This window comes from Gopherus evgoodei, chromosome 3 (genome assembly GCF_007399415.2).
Source record: "Gopherus evgoodei ecotype Sinaloan lineage chromosome 3, rGopEvg1_v1.p, whole genome shotgun sequence".
In the NCBI taxonomy this organism is placed as follows: domain Eukaryota; kingdom Metazoa; phylum Chordata; order Testudines; family Testudinidae; genus Gopherus; species Gopherus evgoodei.
In genome coordinates, this window is record NC_044324.1 from 6,200,470 (window position 1) to 6,210,828 (window position 10,359).

The 10,359-nt window shown below is 67.0% G+C and overlaps 1 protein-coding gene across 1 annotated transcript; it reads left to right on the forward strand.

The window, feature by feature from the left end:
• The first annotated feature begins 314 nt into the window (after window positions 1-314).
• On the forward strand, window positions 315-10,290 carry PMEL (premelanosome protein). The gene is made up of 12 exons (XM_030554750.1): window positions 315-447; window positions 3,838-3,963; window positions 4,233-4,379; window positions 5,170-5,310; window positions 5,962-6,123; window positions 6,727-7,122; window positions 7,205-7,660; window positions 8,065-8,172; window positions 8,677-8,770; window positions 9,052-9,254; window positions 9,415-9,502; window positions 9,957-10,290. The coding sequence occupies exons 1-12, from the start codon at window positions 384-386 to the stop codon at window positions 10,114-10,116; spliced, it is 2,145 nt and encodes a 714-aa protein (XP_030410610.1). The 5' UTR covers window positions 315-383; the 3' UTR covers window positions 10,117-10,290.
• Window positions 10,291-10,359: the final 69 nt, after the last annotated feature.

Consider the following 10,359-nt stretch of genomic DNA (forward strand, 5'->3'; position numbering starts at 1 on the left):
GCTGGGGTGACTTGTCCCGTAGTGAAGTTGCGTCACAGGTTACTCGTCCCTCCTGTAGTTCTGTGATCATTAGAGACGCTTTCTTCTCAGAGCGGAAACCCGTGTCTGTCCTTCGCCCCGCGAAATTCCAGGCTCTGGCTGGGAGGCAAAACTAGTGAGGCCCCATTGTGCTAGAAACACAAACTTGTGACTGGTTCTCACCCCCACGCCCCGCTGCTGGGGTGGGGGGGTGGGGATTTTCCTGAGGGTGTGCCAGGAAAGGGGCGGGGCTATGCAAAGGAGGTGCCTTCTTATACAGAGCGGCTGGGATGCTTCACCTCTCTGCTGTCGGTCGGCCACGGGGGTCCAGGCGCGCGGGGCGGGTGCGAAGGACGGGCTGGGAGATGCGGACGAGCTGGTACTTGGTGGCTGCCTGGGCCCTGCTGGCTGCGGCTGCAGCTCAACACAGTGAGTAGGGTCCCGGGCCTCAGGGTTAGCCATGGGCCTGGAGCCGGGGGAGGCAGGATCTGTAGGGTCTCAGCTGTGCAGGATGGATCCCTGTCACACCTTGTTCCTGACTCCAGAACACAGGGGTGGGGATGGATAACCCCCCCGAGGCTCTGTAGGATCTTAACCTTGGGGGTCAAGGGGGGCATTGACCTCTCATGGCCTAGCTCGGGGGTCACACTGGGCTTCCCAAACGTGGTGACACCCCCGCTCCCCTGCCCAGATTGCTGAGTGGGGAGGATGGTCCCAGCTCAATGGGGGACAGGTCTGGAGGGGGGGTGTCTGGTATGCAAATAGGGGCAGTGAAGACCCCAATTGACCCAGACCCCCAGCTCCATCCCTGCAGGGGGGAGCACATTTCTTGGGGGGTGGGAGCAGGTGCTTTTGGATGCAGTGATGCTAAAATGTGAAGGGACCTTAAAGTCCTGTGGAGGGAGGGGGAGCCAAACGACTGTAAAGTTGCCAAGGAGCATGTGTGTGTGTGGAGGTGAATATCCCCTATAGCCACCCCCCACCCCCCATAGCAATTCCAGGTCTAATGTGCCCCCTTTGGGCATCCAGAGGGTTCCCCCCTGCAGAGGAGACAGACAGACAGACTCCCATGCTGGGCCAGCTCCCTGGGCTGAGAGTGAGAGCAGAGACGGTGCTAGCCCCCTGGGGACCCCAAACAGGAATATTTAGGGCCCCCCTTGCCCCTCACCCATCCCCAGTATTTCCACAACCCAGACGCTATCTCGCTCCACTGCCTGGTCTGCCTGTGCCCCGAGCCCCCCGCCTCAAAGCTGGTCTGTGCCAGGCCGGCCTGGGGAGCAGGGCGGGGAGCGGCCCAGGGCAGTGCCAACCTCACACCGTCCATCGGCTGCCCCCGACCGGCTGCGCAGGGAGTTGGGCCGGGCGCCCGCCGGGCCGGTTCCAAGCTGGAGCTGCCGGGTGCTCCGGTGGGTTTAACCCTCCTCGTCCCGGCGTGGCTGGAGCAGGGATGTGGCCCCGCCCCGCTGGGAAGCCTCTTGCCGGATTAATGGGAACCTGGGGGGGCCAGCGGTAAAGCTGAACCGTGTGGGGAGCTGGCTCAGAGCCCCTGCTAATCCCCCGTGCTGGGCCCTGCGTCTGGCAAGGACTGGAATGGGGCTGAGTTTGGGCGGGGGACCCAGTGGGGGAACCCACCGCACTCACCTCCATCCCCATAGTACAGAGGAGGGAGCCTGTGGGCCTGGTCTCTGCTCCCCAAGGGCGGATGGGGAGGAGATGGGGCAGCGGCTTCTGGGTCACCTCCGTACAGCTCCTTGCGCTGTGCCAGGCGCAGGGATGTCCACACTCCCCCCAGCCCCAACCTACCGCTGCAAGGACCCTTCCCCCCACCTACCTACTGACCCCTGCAGTCAGGCATCTGCCCCCCCTCCGATGTTTGCCCCCTGCAGTTCCCCCCAGCTGACCCTCCTGCCTCCTCCGAGACCCCCTCGCCCTGTGCTGAGAACTAACAGTGCACCCATAGCAGGGGAAGGCCTCTGCTAGGCCATCGGGGGCTGGACACCCGGCCCAGGGGCTTGCAGGGGGATCACCTAAGCTAAGGGGCAGGTTTGGGGGGCAGTTGATTCTCCGCCCTTAGCCCTTGTTGGTCTCTCTAGGGCCTGTCTGCAGCGGGGAGCCCCCCTGAAGGCCTTACTTCTCAGTGGAGAGACACTGCGGGGGGGCGGGGGGGCTGCCTGTCTGGCGCCATGTCTGCTGGGCGCGGGGTAGGGATGTTGAAAGTCAGACCCTTTCCCTGGAAAGTCTCCCCTCCTTGCCCAAGCATCCCAAAGCACTTCAGTGCCAGGTGCTGAGCCTGACAACGGGGTCGCTGGCATTCCCCACATCGTACAGCTGGGGAAACCGAGGCACGAAGGGAGATGGGGACATGATGCAAGTCATATAATGAGTCACCCCAGAACTGGGACTACAGCCCAGGAGTCCAGGCCCCCTGTTCTAACCCACTTTCCCCCACTCCTCTCACAGAGCCAGGCAGAGAACCCAGGAGTCCTGACTCCCAGCCCCACCCCTGCTTCAACCACTAGACCCCCCCCTCCCTTCACCCCCAGTGGTCACACTATCCAGGTGTGATATGGGAGGGCACGCTTCTGCCCCAGCGAACTCTCCATCCCCCCGTCTCACCCAGGGAGGCTGCCTGGGCCAGCGGTGATTGGGACTTCCCCCCTCCCCACTGAGAGGTGGTGCAAAGGGGGGGCCATTAACCCCACGCTGGCTGGAGCATCCTCCAGCAGGGACTCAGCTGAGAGTCACATGCCAGGGCTCGGCAGAGGATTTAGAGGCCCATGTGATGGGTTTTGCCTGGAGCCCCGAGTGCTGGGTGGGAGATCGGTCACATGCTCCCTGCACATGCAGCCGGGGCGCAGGGTGTGGGAGGGCCATGGCCAGGCTGGGCACAGACACCCCGCAGATGATGGAGCCTGGGGGCCCATGGGGCTGAGCCTGTCTGCTGGGGCCTGGAGGTGCCTTGGCTACTCCCCTTCCCGCCCTGCTGCTCAGCCGGGACGCCAGGAGACAGGTGGTGCCCAGGCTGCCGGGGGCCATGAGCCCTGCCCCAGCGGAGGTGCCATGCCCAGTGCTTTGGGGCAGCCACTCTTCCACTGTTCTCCTTGTGGGGACTTAACCGCCCTTCTCCCCTGCAGCCTTCCCACCATGGATCGCAAAGCACCTTGTTCATACTCCACACAAGAGCTGGGGACAGAACCCAGGAGTCCTGACCAAACCTGCCCCCTCCCCTCCCCACTCTAACCCACAAGAGGCCTCTCCCTTCCCAGAGTTCAGCACAGAACCCAGGAGTCCTGACCAAACCTGCCCCCTCCCCTCCCCACTCTAACCCACAAGAGGCCTCTCCCTTCCCAGAGTTCAGCACAGAACCCAGGAGTCCTGACCAAACCTGCCCCCTCCCCTCCCCACTCTAACCCACAAGAGGCCTCTCCCTTCCCAGAGTTCAGCACAGAACCCAGGAGTCCTGACCAAACCTGCCCCCTCCCCTCCCCACTCTAACCCACAAGAGGCCTCTCCCTTCCCAGAGTTCAGCACAGAACCCAGGAGTCCTGACCAAACCTGCCCCCTCCCCTCCCCACTCTAACCCACAAGAGGCCTCTCCCTTCCCAGAGTTCAGCACAGAACCCAGGAGTCCTGGGTTCCAGCCCTCGCCCCACTGGGGAACACGCGAGCTCTGTTCTAGCCTGATCCGCCCCGGCCAGCGACGGGTCTTTGCACGCCCTGGCGGGGGGTCGAGGCCAGGGTCTGATCCTGCCAGCTGGGCTCACGGACTGCCCCCCACCCTGATCCCAGCTCTGGATCTCAGATCCCGTCTCTCTCCAGGGGCCAGCGGCAGAGGCCAGGGGAGTAATCGACGGAACCGACAGCCCTCGGTCGAGGGGTCCTGGAACTCCCAGCTGTACCCCCGCTGGCAGGAGGGCGACCCTCGGCAGCAGAACTGCTGGAGAGGTAGGGGCTGGCCCCTCTGAGCCCAATGCTGTGCCACTGGGGGCTGCGGGTCGGGAGTGAGGGGCACTGGCAGAGCAGGGGGTGGGGGCAGGGCTGGGCTAGCAGGGGGCTGTGGGTCAGGAGTGAGGGGCACCGGCAGAGCAGGGGAGTTAGGGATGAAGGATTCACCCTGTGACAAGCTGGAAACACCATGGGGAGTTGGGGGGGGGGCTGCACCCCTCCCTTGATCTGCACCCCACCAGCTGGCTGCCTTCCCCTGTCCCTCCCAGGCGGCACTGTGACCTTTGACATCAGCAACGACGCCCCCACCCTGACGGGCGCCAGGACCACCTTCGCCATTGCCCTGCGCTTTCCCAGCACCCAGACGGTGCTGCCTGACGGCCGGGTCGCGTGGAGCCAGAACTGCACCGTGAACGGTGAGCCCCCCCGTGGCGATGCACCCGCTCTGGGGCTGGGAGGGGCTGTGGATTTAATCCCCACCCGGTATTTCAGCAGCACGTGGGGTGGAGAGTATTGCTGGGGGGGGATCTCAGCTGTATGCACAGTGTTTCTATATGGGGGGGGCAGTGGATCTAGGATTTCTATAGGGTGTGGGGGGTACTGGTATTTCTATAGGGAGCTGCTTCGAAAGCCGCCTGCATTAGTCCTCTGGATTTGAAAGGACCCTCTTGGGGGGCTGGACCCCCAGTACCAGGATGTGCTGACCCCCCTGATTTCCCTGCCCCTGTGGTTGAACCATCTGCCAGTGGCCCCGAGGCCTGCATTCAGGGCAGGCGCCCCAGCCCACCCCGTGGTCCCCCGGTGCTGGGGGGCAGAAGTGCTGCTAGTGGCCGTGTGGACCAGAGCTAAGGGCTCCCAGGCTGGGGTCTAGATGTTTCTCCCCCACCTAGCGCCACTGGATCCACCTAACGGCAACTCCCCCCACCCAGCTCCACTCAGGATCTGCCCCCTTTTCACCCTGCTCCCAGGCCTGGCAGGGTGGTGCGGTGGGGGTGGGGGTGACGCAGAAACAGCTCTAGCTGCCCCTAGGGCAACCCCCTCCCCAGTCAGGGCTGGGAACAGAACCCAGGAGTCCTGGCTCTCAGCACCCCCCCTTTTCTAACCACTAGCCCCCACTCCCCTCCCAGAGCCAGGGTGAGAACCCAGGAGTCCGGGATCCGCCCCCCCCAACCAGGAGAGAACTAACGGCCCCCTTCCCTCCTGCAGGTACTCGGGTGAGACAGGGCGACGCTGTCTTCCCAGAGGAGGTGGGCGAGGGCCCTGGTGGCGTCTTCCCCGACGGGCAGCCCTTCCCCCCCAGCGCCTGGGGCAAGCGCAGCAAATTTGTCTACGTCTGGCGGACCTGGGGTGAGAGGCGGCCCCCTGCCCCAGCCCCCGCCCACTGCCCGGCCCCCCCTCCACCCTGCAGGCCCCTCACAGAGGGAGCCCCACGGAAGGCAGGGCCACAGCAGAAGGCTCTGCCCCACGGACGGGGCTGGCCCCTGGCACCCCATGGGCAGAGCTGGCCCCCAGCGCCCCATGGGTGGGGCTGACCCCCAGCGCCCCATGGGCAGAGGTGGCCCCCGGCGCCCCATGGGGAACTCTAGCCTGAGGCTGGCCCCTGGCACCCCCCAATAACCCTCATGGTCTTCTACTCTTCAAAGCCCCCGAACAAACATTATCCAATTACTTCTCCCAGCGTTTCCTACCATTAGGCCAGATGGGGAAACTGAGGCACAGACGAGACCCAATTGCACTCCCTGGCAGAGCTGGGAATACAACCTGGGAGTCCTGGCTCCTGGTAACCCCCCAGCCCCCGCTGAAACCAAGACACCTCCCTCTCCTCCCAGAGCTGGGAGAGAACCCAGGAGTCCTGGCTCCCAGCCCCCTGCTCTAGACACTGGCGCCCCCAGATCACACTGCAGGACCGTCTCCAGTCAGAACTGGGTCTGGTGCACGTGCCCCGAGCTCTGCCCCCCTGTTCCCGCCTGGCTGCACTCTGACCTCTCCCCCCCCCAGGGCAGTACTGGCAGGTGGTAGATGGCCCCTCCTCGCTGCTGACAGCGGAGACGGCCGGCGTGCCCCTGGGCTCCTATGCCATGGATGTGCAGGTGTATCACTACCGTGGGCACCAGAAGTTCATCCCTATGGGCCGGGCCACATCCCAGTTCAGCATCACAGGTGAGGCCTGGGCAGGGCAGGGGGCGACCGACCGGGGGCTGCTGGGCGGGAGGGGGCCTGGACGGGTTTCACCCTCATCACCACAGGCTCCTCATCCTCCTCCACCTCCTTGCCCCGTCCCGTGGCCACGGCCACGCTCCGGGGCAGGCAGGCGGCTCTGCTCACCCCCCGCCCCAGAGCAGCTCCCCAGGCAGGTCGGCGGCAGGGTTGTTGGGGCATGGAGCAGGTCCCAGGGCAGGGTGGAGGAACCATGCGTCTGTGGGGGTGGGGGGACCAGGGTCTGTGGGGTTCCAGGGGGCAGGGGGGCCCAGGTCTGTGGGGCGGGGGGGCCCAGGGTCTGTGAGGCCCTGGGTCTGTGGGGCCTGGATCTAAGGGGTGCAGGGGGCACCGGGGTCTGTGGGGCTATGGGTCTGTGGGGGCACACCCCAGGGTCTGTGAGGCCCAGAGGGCAGGGGGGCACCGGGGTCTGTGGGGCTATGGGTCTGTGGGGGCACACCCCAGGGTCTGTGAGGCCCAGAGGGCAGGGGGGCACCGGGGTCGCTGGGGCTTCAGGGGGCAGCACCCCTATCACAAAGGTCTGGAGTCTCCCTGCCCGCCCCCCAGACCAGGTGCCCTTTGCCGTGGACATCACCCAGTTGCTAGACGTGGACCGGGGCGACCAGCACTTCGTGCGGAACCGAGCCGTCGCCTTCAGCGTCCGGCTGCACGACCCCAGCCACTACCTGCAGGCCGCCGATGTCTCCTACTCCTGGGACTTCGGGGACCAGAGCGGGACCCTCATCTCCCGCGCCAGCACCGTCACCCACACCTACCTGGAGGCTGGTCCCGTCCGGCCCCGCGTGGTGCTCCAGGCTGCCATCCCCGTGGCCTGCGGCAGCACCTCGCCAGCGCCCGTTGTGGACCCCACCACGGCCCCCCCGGTGCAGCCCACCTCCGCCTTGGCTCCAGCCAGCCTGGCGCCCAGCGGGGGCCCCACGCAGACCCCGGTGCCGAGCATGGGTAAGTGGCGGGCATGTCCCTGGGGCTGGGCTGCACGTGCCAGCCTGGAACTGGCTGCAGCTCTTGCTCTCTCTGCCCACAGTGCCTATCGCCACGGCCGAGCCAGCAACGCCCCCAGCAGGCCCGGCCTCCGTCCCTGCCAGCCCCGCGGAGCCTGGCACAGGTGCCACCCTCCCCAGTGCTGCGACCCCGGCCGCCGCCAGTACCACAGCTCCCACCCCTGCCTTGGAAACTGGCACCATGCCCGCCGTGGCACCTGAGACCGTGGTCACCGTCGTCGCCTCCGGCTCAGACCTGGCCGTGGCTTCTGTGGATCCGCCGCTCCCTGCCTCTGTCTCTGCCGCTGGGGACCTGCCAGGCACCTCGCCACCAGCATCTGTGTCCTCCGTGGCCGACCCGCCGGGCACCTCGCCACCAGCATCTGCATCCTCCATGGCCAACGTGCTGGGCATCTCACCGCCTACGCTTGCGTCCTCCGTGGCCAACCCGCCGGCCAGCGTGGCAGGAACCGTGGCCAACACTAGCTTGGAAGTGGCAAGTGGGTGCCCGCCTCGCGTGGGGGGGTCCCACGGGGCTGACCCAAAAGATCCCCCACACTCCAATGATTTCAGGGGTCCAGTTTGGGCCTGATCTCAGGCTGTGGGGGGCAGGGTCCTTGCCCGGGCTGCCTGGGGATTGAGGCTGGTCAGCGTCCGGGCCAGACCGGGCCAGAGAGGCTCGTCTTAGCCGGATACGGGGCCCTGGTTCTGAGTGCTGCGGGTGCCCAGGGGTGGAGGGCAGCGGGTTGCGGCTGTGCCTGGGGTGGAGGGAGAGCCAGCATGGTCCCAGGCCCAGCTGCCGGAACCAGGACAATGTCGGGCGTCCCGCGCTGTGACCCAGGGGGCTCATTGGGTGGGCCAGGCCTGGCCGGGGGTCTCCTTCCTGTCTCTTGTCCCTCAGCAGACGTGGATCCTGCTGCCCCCGAGACTCTGGTGCTGGCCAAGCGGCAGGCGCCTGCCAGCTGCCTCCTGTACCGATACGGCACCTTCTCGACGGAGCTGGAGATCGTCCGTGAGTTGGGGCCCGGTGCCTCCTGGGCTCGCTGCCCCCAGCCCAGGGTCCCAGCAAGCCCCTAGCCCCGAGCAATGGGGGGGGGCCCAGGCTGGCCACAGGGCAGAGACAAGCCACAAAGCTCCGGGTGTGGGAGGGGCCGTTCCAGCCTGGCGGGGCTCGGGGCAGGGGGCACTGGTGAAATCAGGGGGCTCCATGGTCCCTGGGGGCGAGTCTGCACTAGGGCCTGGGCCGAGATTCACCCTGAATGGGGGGCTACCCTGCCCCCCCATGTGCTTGGGAATGGGGCACAGTGCAGGGCCCCTCAGTCGTTCCCATGCCACCCCTATATCTGGACCAGAGCAATGGGCACTGGGCCGGCCCCGCTGCTGGGCTCTGTCCATGGAGGGAAGGGGGGAGGCTGCTTCCAGGGGAGCGGTGGGTTCCCAGGGTGACCGTGGCTGGGCAGGGACAGGTATCGGGGCAGGGCCCGGCCGTGCCCCCCCTAATGCCTGCCCATTGCAGAGGGGATCGAGAGTGTGGAGATCGTCCAGGTGGTGCCACTGGCCCCAGTGGCGGGCGAGAACGCCGTGGAGCTCACCGTGACCTGCCAGGGGAGGTAGGGGGCACCGGGGGGTGGCATGCGGGACGGGCAGGGCTCCAGCTGGCAGGGCGGCTTCATGCACCAACCCCCCTCACCCCAGGGCCTGGAGCCCGGCCCCACCCTGCAGCAGAACCTCAAAGCCGGGCTGGGGGAGATCCCCCGGGCCAGGCCACCCCCAGCATAATCCCATCCCCCCCAGCACTGGGGCGGCCCCCACGCCTGCTGGAGCCTGGCTCCCAGGGGCACCTGGCCCATCCCCCTCCCCCCGGCCGTGCCTTACCTGCCCCTCTCCCCAGCCTGCCGGACGAGGTCTGCACCACCGTCTTGGACCCCACGTGCCTCACCCCCCAGCAGAGCGTCTGCAGCCCCGTGCCGCCGGCGCCCGCCTGCCAGCTCCTGCTGCGCCAGGCCTTCAACCAGAGCGGCCTCTACTGCCTCAATGTCTCGCTGGCCAACCCCGCCAGCCTGGCCGTCGCCAGCACCCAAGTCAGCATCCGAGGTAGGGCCTGGGGTTCGGGGGGGTGGCACCCCCCTCCCGAGCGCTGGGGAGCTTGGGGTCGGAGAGGGGGAGGGTAACGGAGAGGCTGGCTGGCCTCGTCCTGCCAGGTGCTGAGCTCGGCCCTGGCCCCACCTCAGCGCTGCCTGTCTGTGCCCTGCAGGTGCCGATCCCGCCGCGCCCAGGATCACGCTCATCGTGGGGCTCATACTGGTGGCTGTGGCCCTCGGCGCCGCGTCCTACACCTACAGGTGAGACCATCCCCTGCCCGCTTCGTCCGCCGGGGCCGCACCAGGCCCAGCCCGGTCCCGCTGCTCCCAGAGTCAGGGCACCAACGGGGCCCCCTGCAGCCCAGCCCAGCAGCACCCACATGCCCAGCTAAGATCAGGGCCCCCTCCAGGGCTGGGCAGTGCCCAGCATCCCCTGGCCACGATCAGGGCCCCACTGGGCCAGGCGCAGCCCCAGCTCCTGCCCCAAAGAGCTTCCCTGCTGCACAAAGGGGGGGTTATGAGCTCTCAGTTATGGAGGGGGAAACTGAGGCACAGTGCATCAGTGGCAGAATTAGAGCGAACCCAGCTCCCCGCTCTGTAGGCTGCCCTCTGTGGAGCCAGCCCCCATGTGGTGGGGTTTTTTTGGGGGAGGGGGCAGTCCTGAGCTCCAGCTGGCCAGGTATGACCCCACCCCACTCTCTTTGCCGCTTGACAGGCGTGTGAAGTACAGACCCCTGCCTGCCGGCCTCACCTGCAGCCCCCTGCCCCGGGCCTGGCTGCCCGACCGTGCCGCCCTGCGTCTCCTCCTGCGCCAGGCCTGGGGCACCGCGCCCACCGGCGAGAGCAGCCCCCTGCTGAGCGGCAACGTGGTATAGAGACGGCGATGCCCCCCGAAGGACCCGGCCCCAGAGCTCCCCAGCCCGGCCCCTGCTCCCGACACACCCAGCCCCAGAGCCACCCTGCTCCCTGTCCCCACAGCATGGGGGGAAGGAGGGAGCCCCCCCTCAGCTGGGGGGTGCCCGTGTCCTTACCAGCTATTAAACACACAGACTCCCGCCTGCGTCAGCTTGGTTCTGTCCGCGCCAGGGAAGGTGCTTGGTGAATGCTGGGGGGGGTTG